At 37.3% G+C, this 21,430-nt stretch overlaps 1 protein-coding gene across 1 annotated transcript in view; it reads right to left on the bottom strand.

Moving 5' to 3' along the window:
• Nucleotides 1-21,430, bottom strand: part of Agbl4 (ATP/GTP binding protein like 4) — a 1,249,712-nt gene that overhangs the window by 1,054,435 nt on the left and 173,847 nt on the right. Inside the window, exon 3 of the mRNA XM_032900331.1 lies at nt 8,464-8,588. Within this exon, the coding sequence (XP_032756222.1) occupies nt 8,464-8,588 (125 nt within the window). The remainder of the gene's footprint in view (nt 1-8,463; nt 8,589-21,430) is intronic.

The raw sequence follows: 21,430 nt of genomic DNA, 5'->3' as shown, positions 1-21,430 counted from the left end.
AAACAAAAAACCGACATAAAACAATTAAAAAATTAGGCACAGATCTAAGTAGAGGAAAGATGAAACAGAAATGGCTGAGAAACATGTAATGAAATGTTCAACATCTTTAGTCATCAGGGAAATGCAAATCAAAACTATTTTGAGATTTCACCTTACACCAGTCAGAATGACCGAGACCAATTAAAATAAATGACAGCTCATTCTGACATGGCTGTGGAACAACAGAAGCACTTATCCATCGCTGGTGTGTGGGCAAATTTATACAGCCACTGTGGAAATCCGTGTGGTGGGTCCTCATATACTGTAAGCCAGCTATAGCACTCTTAAGCATATATCAGGAACTTACATCCTACCACAGAGACACTGGCTCATCCATATTCATTATTTGTTCTGTTCATAGAAGCCAGAAATTGGAAAACAGTCTAGATGTCCATGGGCAGATGAATGGGTAACAGAATGTGGTACACATTTTATACATGCAATATTACTCAACTGTTTAAAAATCGTGTGAAATTTACAGTTAAATGGATGGAGCTTGAAAAAATCCTTAAGCCTGTATTAAACAGCGTTAGGAAGATTGAAATACTAGAACACAGGAGGGAAAACTAAGCACCATATTTGAGAGGTCATATAAAAAAACCCAGTACAGCTTCTGTAGCTCTGACAAATAATCAGAGACAAAAGCCCCTAATGGCACTTACAGGTGAATGAGTTGTTTAGCCAAAGGGGCCCAAATCAAAACAACCTTAGGTTGTTGCCATGCAGGCTACTAGTTGCTCTCCATAAACTAATGATGGCCCTATTGCTACTTTTCACAATTTAAGCTTTCAATTTGCTCTGATATTTAAGTACTTTAATCCACCTATGAAAGTTTTTAAAAAATATAAGTATTTTGCACACATTATCATGTACTACTTCTATTTATAAGTTATTATCATAATGCAACTCATATACATTAGCTTTGTTTCTGATTACTGTTCATGGAGTCTACCTCTCTCCCCTTATGTCATGTTACGATGATTTTATATTACTACTGCTATTTTAAAAGTCAGGTGACATACCAGGTGCATTAAAAATATAAAATTCATTGGTTTTCTCTCAATTTGACTGGAATATTTTTGATGTTTTATTTTTATACATTAATTTTAGGATTCGTTTGTAAAAGTACACTAAACATTGGAAGAGGAAAATTCTTATTGGAATTGTTTGGAAATAACATGTCAATTTTAAGAGACCATTAATCTATATGAAACTGCTTTAAATTTCAATCCACAGATCATTCCTCCAAAGCACTTCATTATTGATGGTAATTTTCTTATCTTATCCCCTCTTCACCTCTCAATGAATGCTGCTCAAGTGTCATTATAATCTGGCAAGTATATATTTAAGTCATCTATTCAGAATTGGCCAACAGCATCATTTTCTCAGGAAAATTCTCCTACACTTTTACTCTGGCTAGTGATTCTCGTGTATACTTTACACTTGATATATTAACAATAACTACAATAATTGTAATTCCTTCAGGTTTGCCTTTCTGCAATTTACTAAATTTAATATTATAACTCCACAAGTCTCCTTTAATTCCATCACAATGCCCAACCAAAGTCAAGTTAAAGATTGTGCTTGTTGTTTAATAGTAATTCCTGGAGTTTACTTTCAATTTCAAAAATGGCCAAATTTAGATGATATGGTCATCCTAAGTGACCAATATTCAAATAATTTACATTTTATTTTGCCAACCATCTACCTGCCACCTCTTTACCATATACTCTCCCTTGGGACATATAATCTTGTGGGTATCCTGATCTGTCTTTATGCTCCTTTTACTTTGTGGTACATATTGTTAAAATTGAATTCATGACATGTTCTCAGCCAAACAGAGGATCTGCTATTAAATTTATCTTCCCCTTATATAATATTAACAAACAGTTGTTTTTAGACGCTGCCATCAGCAACTCAAAACTGAAACCCGAAAGAGACAAGTGCAGTAAGCTGCACGGTCTCCAAGATTTTCCTTCTGAGCACACATCCTAAGCTATGTTGTAGGAAATAGAAGACTGCACCTGCCCAAACGCTGCAGCCTGTGAGCCTCCCAGGAGGTAACAGTAACCAAAGGCACAGTAGGTCCGTGGTAACCAGGGACACAGGAGCCCCACCTTAACCAGAGACAACACTGCCTGCCTCTAAGGAGACTAGCCCTAACCCAGGTCACAGTGCTGGCTCTACCTGTCTCCAAGGAGACCAGTTCCAGTCAGAGACACTTAGGCCAGTTAACACCAGTGAAAACCAGATGGCCAGGGACAAGCACAAGATCATAAGCAACAGAATCCAATGCAATTTGGCATCTTCAGAACCCAGTTCTCCCACCATAGAAAGTCCTGGCTACCCTAAACCTATGAAAAGCAAGATAATGACCTAAATTCCAATTCCATGAAGATGATAGAAGCCTTTAAGGAAGATATAAAGAACTCCTTGAAGAAATACAAGAAAACACAGACAAATATGAAGAAACACTGAAAGAAGAAATAAATTCCTTAAAGAAAAACACAAAAAAATAAGCAATAAGGTGAACAAAACAGTTCAAGGAGTAAAACTGGAAGTAGAAACAATAAAGAAAACACAAGGGGGTTGGGGATTTAGCTCAGTGGTAGAGCACTTGCCTAGCAAGCGCAAGGCCCTGGGTCCGGTCCCCAGCTCTGAAAAAAAAAGAAAAAAAGAAAAAGAAAACACAAATGGAGGCAAACCAGGAAATAAAAAACATGAAAAACTTAGGAAAGAGATTAGAAGCTACAGATACAAGCATACCAACAGAATACAAGAGATAGGAGAGAGAATCTCAAGCATAGAAGTTATCACAGAAAATATTGACACATTGGTCAAAGAAAATACAAAGTACAAAACACTCCTAGTCTAAATTATCCAGGAAAATCAGGATACAATGAAAAAAATCAAACCTAAGAATAATAGGCATAGAAAAGGGTGAAGAATCCCAGCTCAAAGGGCCAGAAAACATCTTTGACAAAATCATTGAAGAAAAATTCCCTAACCTAAAGAAAGGGATAACCATAAATGTACAAGAAGCCTACAGAACACCAAATAGATTGGACCAGAAAAGAAAATCCTCTTGTCACATAATAATCCAAATATTAAATGCACAGAACAAAGAAAGAATATTAAAACCTGTAAGGGAAAAAGGTCCAGTAACACTTAGGCAGACCTATCAGAATTAGGTCTACCTGGCCTGGCCTCAGTGGGGGAAGATGAGCTTAATCCTGAAGAGACTTGAGACCCCAGGGAAGGTGAAGGCCTGGCAGGGTCAGGGAAGCACCTTCATGGAGGCAAGGGGGAAGAGGAATGGGATAAGGAACTGTGAGATGGGACAATGGGGAGCAATAACTGGAATATAAGTAAGTAAAATAAAGTACAAAAATAAAAATAAATAAAGGACTGTTAGAACATATGGATGAATTTAAGATGGTAAACTAGAATTACAGAATGGAATATTAGATTAGAAGCATGTTTCATAAATCTGTAGAGGATCACACTGGGCCAGGAGGCTATATTAAAAACTGTACACACATGAGAAGACTCTATGGAAATGAATAAAGGTCATTTACTAGAAAGTTACTGCACAAAGATAACACAGTCCTAGAGTAGAGAGTAATACAGGTCTGTCTTACAACACTTAAAGCCACCTTATGACTATGACCAAATAGCTCCTTCTATACACACCCAGTTACCAAAATCAATGAGCTGAAATAGAATTAATATACATAAATTGGAAAATGGGCGTCCAAAACTTTAGATCCCTATGACTTAAGTGAACAGCTTCACTCTGAGGTATGCCATGATTTTCAAGATACAGAGCTCAGAGATATTCAAGCCAAGATCAACAGCACTGATGATCAGCGTTACTTACAGTGAGTCATGTCTGCACAACAGGGTTAAATCACCATCTACATCACACACCTTCCTAGCAAAGCATCAAAAGTAAACCCCAAAGAGTAATAAGTTTTACATGTATTACAAATCAACAGTTTTTAATATAGCCTCTTCCTTTTGAGAGACAGGGTCTTCCTCTCTTACCCAAGGCTGGCAGCAGACCCTCAATTCAGCAATCTTCCCAGCTCAGATGTTCAAGTAACTGGGACTATGGCTACAAGCACTAGCCCACATTATTATTCTTTGTATTCAATACATGACATCAGCCCATACTATTATTATTCTTTGTATCTAGAAAAAAAAAAACCTTTGGGGTGCATTTATCTGTGTGAGATAGAAAATAAGACAAGGAATGATAAGTAAGGAAAAGGAACAAAATTCAAAAAATACTAAACAACATGTTCCATTCTATGATGTTGTTACTTTAGAATGCAATTAATCTTTATGACTAGAGGCCTGGGAGACTCTGCTGTAAATCTATTTATCTGTGTGAGAAACTCAAGGTGAAGAAAATAACTCATTCTGGATATGTGGATATTTGAGTAAAAAAAAGCCAATTCCAATCAAGAAGTATAAAGAAAGATGCCTCATTCAATGCTGATAGAAAAACAAAATATCATAAACTTTAAACAACATGAATCAATCTCTATGAAATGCATAGCCTTTGTCAAACAGCTTCCCCTTAAAGAAATTTTTCCTAAAGATGTCATTTGAATAATATTTTCTGTATTAGGATGTTGTCAACAACATCATTTGCAATAACACAAACAGACAATAATCTTTGTATTGAAGGTTAAGGAATCAGTCTTCTGGTAAACAGCAATTGGCTATGTTTGCAAAAATTTAATGACAAAATTAACTACAATGATGCTTAGGGTTTGCAAAAGCAATATATTAAAATATATTTAGAACACAAATTCAATATAATCCAAAAGCAAACATAGAGGATATAACCAACTTAATATAATTTACTTCAAACTAGGGGAAATGATAGGAGTGAGTGTGTGTGTCCCACTTTCTGCTTCTAAGCGTTATCTATATAGTCCATGCTTACTACATTCAGCATTGGCTGATTTTTGTAATCAGGAAAGAAAAAGATAAATTTATGATATAAAAAATATTACACAAATAGAAATAATTTAAATAGCTCAGGCTTTTCGTTTTATTTTTCCTTATTAGCTAAAATTGTATCATAAGTATATGAATAGGAAGATTTGCTTTTACCTCACACAGTGTTCTACTACATCAATAATGCATTTCTACATAAGAACATTTAATATCAGTTTTTTGGAGAGAAAATTACTTTTTCATAGGAACCAGGACATTAGTTTTATCAACCCCTTGCAATGCACTATTTGACAACTACGTCTGCAGGGCTAATGTAGCAGTCCTGTGATACAGTGGTGTATGTTCCAAGCTTTTATCTCTTCCTCAAAACATCAAAGAAAATAACCCCATAGCTAGCCCTGCATGTACAGCACATTTGATTCTTTGATTTTTAAAATTCATTTAATGGAGTCTGCTGTGATGACTAATATTTTCTTTCTGCTAGTACCAAGCACGAATAAGGTTCTTGAGAGATTACATTTGTAGCTCCATTTTTAACGGAAATTGAGAGATATGAAAAGAGATTATCTGAAGAGATATTATAAAAGCAGATCTTGCAAGTCAAACTTATTAGTAAAACCGTTCTTTTTCATGTAAGCAACCATGAAAACAAATATCCTGTAAGCTAGGGATATACACTGTATCTTTCTAGTGGATCTTTTTGCCTTCTTGAGACAGATTTCCATAACTTCATAGTGTGGTTAGAGTTGATGAGACAGTGGCCATAGAAAGATAATGAATGAATGAAGCTCAGAAAACTAGATTAACAAATTTAAGGCTTCAGATTGTAACAAGTATATGATATTATTGTTTATGTAGTTAGAACCCAGAAAGCAAATTAAAATCATCTATGACAACTTTAAAAATAAGTAAACATATCCGATTTTTCTTATCAAAAGAAACCGTCTTAGAACACATTCATGATACTCTTTTATTGAATTCCTAGAAAAGGTTTCCACACTATGATTCTGACATTTCATTTCAGAAAATAAAATGGACATCCCATGAACATATTAGAAGAGCAATTAAAAATACTAAAAATCTGTGTCAGGTAGTAAAATTGAAAGAAGTGATTTCCTCTATATTTGAAATAAGCATATCCCTACCCCTTTAGTAGTTAATATTAGCCATATACAGACGATATTCATGGAGACTGCAGAAACATTGGCTGGTCCTAATGTGGTCCAACTTTTAAGATATAGTGTAAGTGCAGGCTCTAGGTCTCTATTTAACAATAAAATGAAAAAGTAACCAGTCCCCTTTCTAGCAGTTAATGGCTTTTTTAGACACAACAGGCGAGCTGAGGATTATAAACTATGTAAGAAAGAAAAGTGTGGTCCTTTTTATGGTCTTGGATATCCTAGCACACTTATATGGCATTAAAGAAAGTGTTTCCCTTCATTTGTAAAAACTGTCTGCATAATAGTTATTTGCTGTTCAGAGGAGTGTGTATGCGACAAGCCTAACTTACCACCCTGAGTCAACAGCAACAAAAGGAGGGGAGGACGTATGTCACTCCCTAATAGACAGCGATAATTGCAGGCACCCCACAAGATTTTGGCAAACTATTTTGAAGATTACTGATTATTTTTGTGGAACAATCCTAGAGTTAGGTGAGCCACTGTGCATGGCCAAAAAGGAGAATGAGCACGATACTGCCATGGAAACTGTCAAGAGACTTGGTAATGTAAGATTAGGTAAAAGCAAGAACCAAGGCCAGGCCTTAGAGTTGCACAGGGTGTAGGGGTCTGTGTGTGAGCATCAGCTATTTCATCACCTTCCCCATATGCTAAAGCTCTGAGGTGTCATATTTACCGTATACAAATACTTTTCTGTATCCAGTGCTTCTAAACTTCAAAAAATGTGGCGCACTCCTCAGTGCTGTGTCTGTGATATTCTTGAGAATTGTGACAATTAGTTGAAAAGTGCAAAAATGCACTGTCCCTCTCTTCTGCTGAGGCTGAGAGACCAAACCAATATATATATATATATCTGAGAACCTGTCGTGCAGCTGAATGCAAGCTGCACCCTAGTACCAGGAAGGAGCCCACTGCTTGTCCTTGCCCAGAGTTAGCTCTCTAGTTACTTTCTAACAACAGTTAACAAAAGATTAGTCTGACTGCTTCAGATGTTCTTTCAGACCATTTGTGATTGTCAGTCTTGCTTCAGGACACACATCTATCGGCTTACAATAGTCATCCCTTTAGATATCTGCTAGGCTGGACACTTCCATCACGTACATACTCTGATTTCCTATAAATCCTTATCCTGCTGAGGTTTTGAGGCTGCTCCGTCTTCCCATCCTCCTGTGCCAGGATTAGGTTGGAGGAGAACCCAAGCCCAAACTCGTAATAAAGAGACCCTAATGAGGTTAAATTGGAAACGGCTCCTTGGTAGTCTTTTGGGGTTCAGGAACTCTTCCTGGCCCAACAGGCTAGTATGCCAGGAACAGCATAGTGTCAAACGAGAGCCTAGGACTACCTGAACTCCAGACCCATCTGGGCCCCAAAACACGAGTCAAGCTGTAACTGGAAAGAACAGGGAGATGCACACAGCATTGGCTGCCTCAAAGAGAAACCTAACAAGCTCCCCTCTTCCTCCCTGGGATGGTACTGTAGATAAAGACGATCTGAGGGAGGGGGGGTGGTACTCATGGCCAGGCTTCCGTATGCTTACAAGAGCCATAGAATCACTATACCTGTACAATTTGAACAGTCTGATTGTAGCTGTCTGAATGGAATAAAGTAGCAATATTTATTAGAATTAGACTTTGGTAATGTTTATTTAATGCATATGAACTCTATCGCTCTATTTTTATCAATATTCTCTCATGAAAAACAAGTTTTCAAAAGTATCACAAATCACTGGCAGTTAGAAAATAAACCTGAAGAAATCAAGATTAAAGCAGATTAACATATTTATAAAATTTAAACACAAACAGAAAATACAAGGTTTTCCAGAATCACTAGATAATAAAATAGCATCGAATTCCCAAGCACACACACTTTAGGGAAGATATTTTGGTCTAAGAGTTATGCAGCCTTAGAAATATGAACATCCTGTTGAATAAGAAAAGAGCTTTTACTGAGATGGCCCCTGTGAGAAATGTCTTTCTGGATCTTGACAGAGGTGATGTAACAGCATCTTAGATACAGAAAGCAACAGGCACTCCCAGTGTTTGCTTATGGTGTTCCACAAGGAAGCATAACATATAAGGAGTTACTCAGTAAACAACCCGCTTTTTCTTAGGTAAAGGTTTGCATTAGTTCATTCCCATCAGGAAACATAAGTCAGCACTTTACCCACTACTCACTGCTGCTGCTACAGCCATAGGTTTAACAGCTGTTAAAGAAACCAAACCAGGTTCCTTCTCTAAGTTCCCCTAAGTCCCACTGATAGCTCCATTTCCCTCACCTGTAATTCTTTCACATTTTCAACAGTAAAGTTGAACCAGACTCGGAAGCGAGGATTACAGGTGTCCGGCCTAATGAACAGATCATACTCAAAATCAGAGACTTGCTCAACCCGGCCGAGGTTACCTATAACAAAACATAAGAGAATTGTGCTTTAATAGACGTTCTTGCATCTCAGCAGTATAAGCTCTGGTACTAGTCCCAACCTTTGCTCGACACTGTTTAGGCTGTTTAGTCTAAACAGTCATAGTCTTAGCACTGGCAGCTCAAAGTAAGGAGGACTTTCAGATACTCGAGGTTGTACTACAGACATCTCTGGCTGGCCATTGTGGTCGAGACCCTTTGTAAAACAAGCCAGGTTGGAGTCTGAAGACCATATGTCCCAACAAACTGAGGAATGAATCATAGTTTCCTAGTTAGGAAAAAACGAGGATAAAATAAACTTCTAGTATGTTGAACTTTGTTCAACTTCACAACAGAGCTATATATGAACTACTCAAGACCAAAGACTTGCCTATTAGTTTTCTGTCCATTGAATTCATAATCTCCAAGAAGATTCACTATATAAAAATGGTTCTTGGAATTTTTATCATCAAAATGTTTATTATGACTTTTTTTAAAGAGAGTATTTTTTGACATTTTATTAGATTTTTTTAATTTACATTTCGAATGCTATCCCCTTTCCCAGTTTCCTGCCCATAAACCTCCTATCCTATCTCCCCTTCCCGTTCCTGCCTCCCCATCTGACAGAGTATATATTACACAACAACATTAAATATGAGGCCAAATGATTTAAGTCCGTTTTACATTTTCTGAATGACCATGAAAAATTCATTAAAAATTTTTCCAGCTTTTTTCTCATTATAAGCTAAGTATAATTGGACAGGAAAGATGGCTCAATGTATAAAGATGTTTGGTACTGAGGCTGCAAATGTGAGTTTAATACCAGGATCCACATAATTAAAGAAGAACCAACTACTTGAGGATGTTCTCTGGGCATACCTCCACCAACACATGAAATACATGAAAAAATATAATAATGTAAAAATTACAGAAAATGAAGAATAAGTATTTATTTCCATATTAAGAGAAAATGTAAATTTTAACTATGATGCTATTAAGAAATTAATTTTAGTAGAAAAATAATAATTCTAGGTTTTAATGTATGATAAAATCTGTCCTAATGGTTAAGTGTTCCAGTCAATTTAAACCTCAGAACAATTTTCATGAATGAAGTACTGTTGCTACTTCAATTTACATACAAGAAAAACATGGAATAAATAACTAAAATAACTCCAAATTTATATAACTAACTAAGTAGCAGTCACAGGTGATTTGAATACAAATAACATATCTTTATCCACTACTGACAAAACTCTATACCTGTTTACATAATGGACCTGGCACAGGTAACACAGAAATATAAATAGAAGTATATTTCAAATCATTGTGTTTGATGTATAATACATTATTAGAACAATTTTGGACACTTTAAATTTTCATATTCGAAAAATCACATATTAATGTTCATTCCAATATTAAAAGAAAGCATATATTCTATTTGTTTTAACAGTTGAACAGAGTAGGTGGATTTCAGAAGAAATCTTTAAATTGTTACTATGTACAGAGTTCTTAATAATAATAATAATGTAACAGGCTCTCTAAAAATGTGAAATTTCAAAATGATTTTATTCCTATCACTAAATCTTCACTGTGATCCAATAATGATGAACCTGAAACACATGAGTATTTAGTGTCTATTTAGATTCATACTTTAAAGCATCAGAAAGGGTCTTTGAAATATAGAATTCTGGCTACATTGTTCTTTCATTACATCATAACTATATATCCATTTTCCTGAAATACTTCAACTATGTATCATATTATGGTCTTATGGAAACCTATTTGAAAATATAGTAGCAATATTTTTCTTTTATTTAAATAACAGACAAGAAAAAGAAGGAAGCAAAATCTAAACCATGATGGACAAATAGGAAAAAATAGGATACTTATTTTAAGCTCAAATATATTAAATGACTCAAATGCAAAAGGGTTAAATATTCAAATCTATACAAAAGAGGTTACATTATCCTAAGCAAATTAATCCAGAATCATAAAGATGCTATATAATATGCTACAGAATATTAAAAGTAAGTCAAATTTGTAAGGATTGACTTAGATCATGCATAGTAGACTTTAAAATGATCAATAAAAATGAACAAGGATAATTTATGGTTTTAAAAAGAAAGAGCAATTTGCAAATTCATTTGGAATAACAAAAATCCCAGGATAGTGAAAACTATTCTCAACAATAAAAGAACTACTGGGGGAATCACCATCTCTAACCCCAAGCAGTATTACAGAGCAATAGTGATAAAAACTGTAAGATATTGGTACAGAGACAGGCAGGTAGATCAATAAAATAGAATTGAAGATCCAGAAATGAACCCACACACCTATAGTCACTTGATCTTTCACAAAGGAGCTAAAATCATCCAGTGGAAAAAAGATAGCATTTTCAACAAATGATGCTGGTTCAACTGGAGGTCAGCACGTAGAAGAATGCAAATCAAACCATTCTTATTGCCTTGTACAAAGCTCAAGTCCAAGCGCATCAAAAACCTCCACATAAAACCAGATACAATGACTCTAATAGAAGAGAAAGTGAGGAAGAGCATCAAACACATAGGCATAGGGGAAATTTTCTTGAACACCAATGGATTATGCTCTAAGAACAACAATAGACAAATGGGACTTCATAAACTTGCAAAGCTTCTGTAAGGCAAAGGACACCATCAACAGGACAAAACAGCAACCAACAGATTGGGAAAAGATCTTTATCAACCCTACATCCAATAGAGGACTAATATACAATATATACAAAGAACTCAATCAGTTAGACTCCAGAGAATCAAATAACCCTATTAAAAATGGATACAGATCTAGAAGAAGAAGAAGAGGAGGAGGAGGAGGAGGAGGGGGAGGAAGAGGAGGAAGAAGAGGAGGAAGAGGAGGAAGAGGAGGAGGAGGAGGAAGAGGTCTCAACTGAGGAATATCGAATGGCCATGAAGAACCTAAAGAAATGTTCAACATCCTTAGTTATCAGTGAAATGCAAACCCTGAGATTCTACCTCACACCAGTTAGAATGTCTAAGATCAAAAACTCAGATAACGGCAGTTGCTGGCGAGGATGTGGAGAAAGAGGAAGGCTTGCAACCCCATAAGAACCAACCAGATCCCCCATGGACTAAGCCAACAATAAAGGGTACACATGGAAAGACCCATGGCTCAACCGCATATGTAGCAGAGGATGGCATTGTTGGGCACCATTGGGAGGAGAATCTTGGTTCTGCTAAGGCTGGATTCCCTAGTCTAAAGGAATGACAGAGTGGAGAGGTTGGAAGGTGGGGTGGTTGGGAAGGGGTAACATTCTCATAGAAAAGGGGGAGAAGGGAGGGGATGGGGGCTTATGGTCGGGAAACCAGGAAAAGAAATAACATTTGAAATGTAAATAAAAATATCCAATAAAAAATATATCCACCCGAAAAAAGAATAATACAGAGGCAAAAAAGAGGAATTGGTTTTTAATATAATTCATATCTATATTTAAGCAAGCTAAAATTTAATAACTAGTTTTAAATAAATTAATTCTTTTAAAACTAAAAAACAAACAAACAAAAACAATGACTTCATGAAATTCTTAGGCACTTGGATGGAACTAGAAAATATCATCCTGAGTGAGGTAACCCAATCACAAAAGAGCACACATCATAAGCACTCATTGATAAGTGACTATTAGCCCCAAAACTTGGAATACCCAAGATACAGTCCATACACAACATGAAGCTCAAGAAGAAGGAAGACCAAAGTGTGGATGCTGCAGTCCTTCTTAGAAGGGGGAACAAAATACTCACAGGAGGAAACACAGAGAAAAAATGTGGAGCAGAGACTGAAGGAAAGGCCATCCAGAGGCCGACCCACCTGGGGACCCATCCCACATACAGTCACCAAAACCAGACACTACTGCAGATGCCAAGAAGTGCTTGCTGACAGAAGCCTGATAAAGCTGTTTCCTGAGAGGCTCTGCCAGAGCCTGACAAATACAGAGGCGGATGCTTGCAGCTGACCATTGACCTGAGAACGGGGTCCCCAATGGATATTTAGAGAAAGGACTGAGGTTACTGATGGAATTGCAACCCCATAGGAAGAACAATATCAACCAACTAGACCCCCCCAGAGCTCCCAGGACTAAACCATCATCCCAAGAGTACACAGGAATGCACCTATGGCTCCAGACCCATATGCAGCAGAGGAAGGCTTTGTAGGGCATCAGTGGGAGGAGGGGCCCTTGGTCCTGTGAAGGCTTGCTGCCCCAGTGTAGGAGAATGCCCGGGCGGGGAGGCAGGAGGGAGTAGGTAGGTGGTGGGTGAGTAAGCACCCTCGTGGAGGCAGGGCATGAGGCAACGGAATAGGTGGTTTCCGGAGGGGACACTGGGAAAGGGGATAGCAATTGAAATATAAATAAAGAAAATGTCCAATAAAAAAAAAGATTAATCCATCCCATTCACAATAGCCTCAAAGAAGAAAATACTTTGGAGAAAACAAAGAATTAAAAAACCTTTGCAAGGAATATTTTGAAACACTGAAGAAATACATTGAAGAAGACAGATAAAAATAGACCATCCATGCTCATTATAGATCAGCATTATTAGTAACGGTGAAACGAGTTATGATACAGAAAGGAATCTTGGAATACAAGGGACATAGCTCAACATAATAAAGGTAATACAAGCTTACTGCCAATAAGATGATAAAGAAAAACTCAAATCATCTCCTATAAAAGTATGTCCATTCTATTCACATTTGTTCAAAATAGTGTAAAGTGTCTTAGCTAAGGCATTAAGACACAAGGATAAAATAAGAAAAGAATAAATCAAAATATCTTTATTTGACAATGATACAATTCTATATATGAAGACCTTAAGGCTCTATGTTAAAATTCCTATGTCCTAAAAAAAATTTCTATGTCCTATAAACATGTTGAGCAAAGTAGGAAGATACAAAATTAACACAGAAAATCAGTAGCCTTCCAAGCACAATAAGCACAGCAAAAAAAAAAAAAAAAAAAAAAGAAAAAGAAAAGAAATCAGAGATCAGAGAAACGATCCCATATACAATAGTAACAAAATTAAAAATTTGGAATAAATCTAACCAAAGAAGTAAAATCTTTGGACTTTAAAACTTTTAAGGGCTCCCCCCCCAAAAAAAGGAAAATAATGATTATATCAGAAGCTAGAAACCCATCTCGTTCATGTACTGATAAAATTGATAGAAGGAAAATCCCGACCCCACCCCCAACCATAAACAATCTATAGTTTAAATGAACACCATCAAAATTCCAATGCATCTGATTTATCACAGAAGTTGAAAAACACCTCAAAACATAAATGCAGACACAAAAAAAAGCAGAATACAAAATTAATCATTAACAATAAAAAACATGTATAACCAATCACTGAGCCCCAGACCCATCTGGGCCCCAAAACATGAGTCAAGCTGTAACTGGAAAGAACGGGAGATGCACACAGCATTGCTTGCCTCAAAGAGAAACCTAACAAGTTCCTCTCTTTCTCCCTGGGATGGTACTGTAGATAAAGACGATCTGAGGGAAGAAGGGTGATACTTTTCGGGGCCAGGCTTCCATATGCTTACAAGAACCAGAGAATCACTATGCCTGTACAATTTGAGCAGTCTGTTTGATTGTAACTGTCTCAATGGAATGAAGTAGCAATATTTATTATTTCAAACTTAAAAAAAATGTACTGGTACTAATAATATAAAATGAAAAACCCAAAACCTGGAGATAGAAATAGTGATAATATATATCAATATAATGAAATAGGTAAAACAAAACTAAGGACTTTTATGAAGCAGTGAGAGAAAAGAGTTAATGATAGAGATTGAATCTACAGGTATTTGAAAAGGAAATTTTTCCCAACTGATTTCATTAAAATCTTTGATTAATTGTCAATGGGAATAAAAGGAAAGTCAACATTCTGGTTCTCTGGCTTTTAGAATCTTTCTGCCACTCTCTCCCTTTTGAGATTCTTCCCCAAGTCTTAGGTGTATATTGTAAATATATCTATGGGGCTGAATAGTCAGTCATTAACAATTGTAAGACAGAGATAAAAATTTAAAAAAATCCTTTTAGAATTTGGAGGGCCACTGATTGTTTGGCAGATTTGAATTATCAGAGATAAGTTTGCTTATGAGCATGTGAAATTTATCCTTAATAATTTTTACTTACAAGGCCGGCAGAAGCCCTGTAGGCAGCACTGTTATAGGTAGAGAGCTTGGAAATGAAGTCTGTCCTTTGAAATATTTCTGGTAAATAGCCTCAGGAGATTTCAGCAAGAGAATGAATGAAAATTCTAGGATAGGAGGAGTAATTTGGCATCATTCTTATAGTGAAGAAGTTTTATATTTATAATTTTGTACATTTCATAACTTCAAATAAACTTCACTCCACAAAAAACCTAAAATGGTTGATTCTTCCAACCACAGACTTCCTTGGCATTGAGAAACAGAGACATCTGGTAGTGTAACTCCTTAAGTGCGTGGCTGTTTCCATTTCTACAGAAACTGATGCTCTAAGTAAACTAATGAAGTGATTTTCTTGAAATACATACTGAGAGATAATAATCAATAAACTCTAAATCAAGACAAGTAACTGATGTTCTAGAACTAATTATTCAATGACTAAAATTAAGATATGAAGGGTAAATGTCATTTTAAAATAATTCTTCCTCAAAACTCAAAAGTATCTATGTAAAATATTTTTATGTGTATGCATTTTTGATTAGAATGCTCTGAGTACCTGGTTATATCAGTGATAACCTTTGTGACCCTGAGCCTACTCTAACTGAAAAGATTCTCACATCGCTTTCTGTCCCTTTTCAAGCAATCTTCTCTTGCTGGTTCTGTACAACAAACAGAAATGTTCTCCATTACTCTCAGTGCTAATCCCATCAACCTCTGTTCCCTTAGGTTGTTCCAAATTGCACTGAGATGCCTTTCTTGATCTTTTCACCAACAAAAGCATACAATGCCAAATCATCCTACTACAAAAGTCTGAGGTCTGCCTCTAGATATCTGTGTAACTTTATGTATCATTCCATCTTATATTTGTACACAGTTTTATTTGTATATTCTTCAAACATTTATTTTCTCGGCACATTTATGCAAGGATTTTTCCGTGATAAGAGCCCCCTTAGGTGTTATGTCTGGTCATTAAAGTCTTGCTCACTACTACTTCTCCCCAAGATAACTTCCAGAATTAGCCTCTCCACTATGTCCTCACACTGCTTTTGCTATTCTTTGATAAATAATGTCCATCATGTGACAAGGGGACTGAAGATTGCACCAATGAGTCAGAAACCACAATGCCTTTGTCAACTGCTCCTTGAGATGTGAAAGTCTGAAAAGGTTAATTAAATTCTAGGAAATTTTGCTTCCTTTTACTGAGAAAGGACCTTTTCTATGCTTATAAACTAGAAGAAACTGAAGAAAAGGGATAATCCATTAAGGAAAGGTCTAGGATTCCATCAACAATGAATATCAAAGAAAATTGTTCATAAAATAATGCAAGTAGGTAGGAATGAAGAGATAAAGAAATGCTGCCCAACAAAAAATAAGGCAATACTTAGTTTCCCAAAGGAATTAGTATTTTGAGCAAGTAATTCAAAAAGAAATATTACATGGTACAACATAAGAACCAAGTCCCCCTGGAATCCAACTGTGTCTCTTTTGTTCTTACTCATGCAAGGAGTTATTCCACATCTCTATGGATGACAATAGTATACATTTTTATGAAGTATGAGTGTATTTGTGTTTATTCATCTGCATGAATACAGATGTATGTACAGTGCATATGTGCTCCGGCAAACGTGGCGATAAGATGACAGACTCAGGTCTCAGGATTCTCCTTTCATTTCGTTTAAGACATGGCATCTCTTTGGCAGCAACATACACCAGGAAAACAGGCACAAGAGCTTCTTGGCATTCTCCAGCTTCTATTTCCCACCTTGCAGTTAGAGCACTGGATTACAGACATGTGCTACCAAGCTGAAATTCTGTAGGTTCTGGGTATGTGAACAAAGGTCCTTGAAATTCTGTACCAATCACATTACCCACTGAGCCATTTCTCCAAGCCCTTATAATAAGCATCTATTGTGTTCTTAATTATTTTTCCAAAGGAAAATATATCCATACACACACACACATGCATATATATATATATATATATATATGTTCTCTTTGAATTCATGACCTCTTTTTTCATTAATCACTGTTATATATAGATAGCATTTGCATACATATTCCTAAACAAACATATACACCCTGATAGGTCTATATAATATTATGTATATGAATGTTTTCAAGGCTGACCATTGGTATTGGGTAACCAATTAGTAAGTCCACCCTCCTGTCAACATTCTTTAGTTGCCTAGTTCTGTGTGTAGGGTTGAGACCTCATGGACTTTCCCTCATCCAGTTTAGAACTTCTATTGTCATTGTCTTATTCAGATCATGCTAAGGCATTTTATTGGTATAGCACCTGACATTCCTAAAGGACATAATTCCACAGAAACCTCTTTTACCCTCTAGCTATTCAAATCTTTCTTCTCCCTCTTCTTCAATAATTTCTGAGCCTTATGTGTGAGTTGTTTTGTAGTTGTATATGTATAACATACAACTGTCATAAGCTAATAAGCTAATATAACTAAACCAGCATCATCTCTAACTACATCCCATATATTGATCTTCATACCCACAGAAAAAGTACAGTCCTAACTCCTAATGAAGGAAACTTCACACACACACACACACACACACACACACACACACACACACACACACGAACTAATTATAATGCAGTCATGTGAAGCCCAACACCCAAAGAGAGATTTATAAACATTTATTCTTAAACTCAAAAGCTTGCACATGATTGTTTTATGGTTTCATATAAGCAACTTTGATTTAGTCTGTAGGGAGTCAGGCTGGGCTCCGAGCAACTTGTCTCTCATATACCATTGTTTCAAATGATCACCATGCATGATAAAACAAACAAATATAATCCAAAAAATAAAAACAAAGAAGCCTGGCCAAATTACACAAAGCACATTAAAGTCTGTCAGAGCTGTGTCTGTTAAATTTCCACTGACCAAATAATGTCATACAACAAAGCTCTGTGTGTGTGTGTGTGTGTGTGCGCGCGCGTGTGCATGTGCACACACATGTATCATGCAATAGGAGAGGGAAAAGGATACATTTGTTCTGAGTCATCCATATATTTTACTGACGTGCAGACAAGTCATCTCTAATTTAGAAAGAAAAGTAAATATACTACAATATGCTAGCAACATATCATGGCTCCAGAAACCTGTCCTTATATAGATCATATTCTAGATGCTAAGGAAGAGACACATATCAGAAATTGCTACACATAAAATGTAGTATACTGAGAAATCTGTGGAAATAATTCTATGTTCAGAAACTTGAACTTTAGAGGGTAGTAAATGTTTACCCAATCAAGACTGAAATTTAAGGATGGTTTGAGTTTTTATACAAAGGGTGAAATGTTTATAAGATTATACATATATAGACTAAACTAAAACAATAAAAGTTGAGATACCTGGTGGGTCTAAAGTATCAACAACATGAAACATGTAAGAGGCAAGGTCGAGGGATGCAGTCACAGTGAACATAAGCCAGGGCTAGCATCCCAAACTGTAGTACTACATAACAATAGTGATCACGAAAGTCATGCAACAAAGATGACGGTTCAGGTGGGGTTGGAAACTGTGGAAGAGAGGACAAAACCAAGTGATGGAGGAAGCAAAGCAGTACAAGTCTACATGAGAAGAGGCATTAGTAGCTGTGTGCAAAGCAGCCTTACATAATTCTAGATGAATACCGAAGTCAGTTAGGTTACGTAACCATTGCAGTTCTCAAATTTTGAAGAAAAGCCAAAGGAACTATAGGCCAACTCTAAATACCTCAGGGATAGCCTGGGAAATGAGGTTTGTACTCTCTCTCCACACTCACTGACATAATTCACTGAATTCCCTCCTACTATATATAGACTACTTTACTCCACATTGAAATTAGACAAATTCACAAAAGTGCACAAATATCCATTTTCTAACTTCATGTCCACAAAATAAAGGGAATTATCTCTATTTGTAATAATTTTAACTTTATTTTTGACAATCTTGCACACATATATATTATATGCATTATATGTTTTTCTTCTCTCATTCCCTCTCATACTTTCCAGTGACCCCTCCTCACTACAAGTCCCTTTCCTTTGTTTATTTCTTTTTGGTTTGTTTTGAGACACACTGGGTTTAATCAGAATTATCCACTGGACTCTGGGTACTGAGATCTCTGGTGGACCATGCTGGGCTTAAGAGTGGGAACACATCTAAAGAAAATGCTTGCTGTCCTCCAGAATCCATCAGTAGCCAGCGTTTCAGCAGGGAGGGGCGAGGCTCCATGTATATGCCTCCTCACCATCCGTGACTGACCGATGGCAAGTGCAGGCTTGTAAAGACCTACTGCAGGAAAGCAGAGCTGCCGCATGGTTATAACTGAAGCATTATGTTATACCTAAAAGACTGCGATTTGCCATTCCTCTGTCTTTCCTAGTGATTGATTGGTTGATTGATTGATTAATCGATTGATTGATTAAAGTTTTCATTTCTGAGACAGGATCCCACTATGTAGCTTCCTCTGTTCTATAATTCACTATGTAGAGAAGACTGACTTTAAACTCAAAGAGATCAATGGCTTTTGCCTCCCAAGTGCTGGGACTAAAGATGTCCAGCCCCACATCTAGTTTCTCCCTATGTTTAAATCATCACTAAATTTTTCCACCATATTTCTACATATCTCCAAGCCTTAGATGGGGTTGTATAAATGCCCTGCTTAGTGTTGAACACTCACCATTACTTTTGCTTGGTAGTGTAAGCAGCCAAGAGTCTTTGTACTCACTACCACTGATTGTACACAGAAGCTTCTCTGACTGACAATGAAAGTAGTATTTGCCAATAAGTATAGTCATAAATGCTAAAATAACACAAGGTTAATTTAATTAAATAATAGGCTTCCTGGTTGCTGCCGCCATAGAGAGCCCGTGGGCAGAACCCCGCGAGCGAACTTGAGCCTCGGGACCACAGGTAAGACCAACTTATCTGCTGCAAGTGACCTGCCTGGTGAAATCGGGACACACAGAGGCAGAATTCCTCTAGGACCGGGCACTTCCTTTATTTACCGGGAGTCCCACACCCGCGGATCCTGGCCTGCAGCAGCTCTCTGCTCCCAGACCCCGTGGGAGAGAGACCTCACCACCTGGTCAGGTGGGCACTCCTGAGGCTGCAGAGCGGAAGAGACCACCAACACTGCCCACCCCTGCCCACATCCCTGGCCCAAGAGGAAACTGTATAAGGCCTCTGGGTTCCCGTGGGGGAGGGCCCAGGAGCGGCAGGACCCCTGCCTGAGACACCGCCGGAACCTGAAGGAAACAGACCAGATAAACAGTTCTCTGCACCCAAATCCCGTGGGAGGGAGAGCTAAACCTTCAGAGAGGCAGACATGCCTGGGAAACCAGAAGAGACTGCACTCTGCACACACATCTCGGACGCCAGAGGAAAACACCAAAGGCCATCTGGAACCCTGGTGCACTGAAGCTCCCGGAAAGGGCAGCACAGATCTTCCTGGTTGCTGCCGCCCCAGAGAGACCGTGGGCAGCACCCTGAGAGCGAACTTGAGCCTCGGGACCACAGGTAAGACCAACTTTTCTGCTGCAAGTGACCTGCCTGGTGAACTCAAGACACAGGCCGACAGGAACAGCTGAAGACCTGTAGAGAGGAAAAACTACACGCCCGAAAGCAGAACACTCTGTCCCCATAACTGACTGAAAGAGAGGAAAAGGGGTCTACAGCACTCCTGACACACAGGCTTATAGGACAGTCTAGCCACTGTCAGAAATAGCAGAACAAAGTAACACTAGAGATAATCTGATGGCGAGAGGCAAGCACAGGAACACAAGCAACAAAACCAAGACTACATGGCACCATCGGAGCCCAATTCTCCCATCAAAACAAACATGGAATATCCAAACACACCAGAAAAGCAAGATCTAGTTTAAAAATCGCATTTGATCATGATGCTGGAGGACTTCAAGAAAGACGTGAAGAAATCCCTTAGAGAACAAGTAGAAGCCTACAGAGAGGAATCGCAAAAATGCCTGAAAGAATTCCGGGAAAACATAAATAAACAAGTAGAAGCCCATAGAGAGGAGACACAAAAATCCCTGAAAGAATTCCAGGAAAATACAATCAAACAGTTGAAGGAATTAAAAATGGAAATAGAAGCAATCAAGAAAGAACACATGGAAACAACCCTGGATATAGAAAAACCAAAAGAAGAGACAAGGAGCTGTAGATACAAGCTTCACCAACAGAATACAAGAGATGGAAGAGAGAATCTCAGGAGCAGAAGATTCCATAGAAATCATTGACTTAACTGTCAAAGATAATGTAAAGTGGAAAAAGCTACTGGTCCAAAACATACAAGAAATCCAGGACTCAATGAGAAGATCAAACCTAAGGATAATAGGTATAGAAGAGAGTGAAGACTCCTAGCTCAAAGGACCAGTAAATATCTTCAACAAAATCATAGAAGAAAACTTCCCTAACCTAAAAAAAGAGATACCCATAGGCATACAAGAAGTCTACAGAACTCCAAATAGATTGGACCAGAAACGAAACACCTCCCGTCACATAATAGTCAAAACACCAAACGCACAAAATAAAAATGAATATTAAAAGCAGTAAGGGAAAAAGGTCAAGTAACATATAAAGGCAGACCAATCAGAATCACACCAGACTTGTCGCCAGAAACTA

Source organism: Rattus rattus, chromosome 1 (assembly GCF_011064425.1).
Source record: "Rattus rattus isolate New Zealand chromosome 1, Rrattus_CSIRO_v1, whole genome shotgun sequence".
Taxonomy (NCBI): Eukaryota; Metazoa; Chordata; class Mammalia; order Rodentia; family Muridae; genus Rattus; species Rattus rattus.
This window is presented reverse-complemented; position numbering and strand designations above follow the sequence as displayed.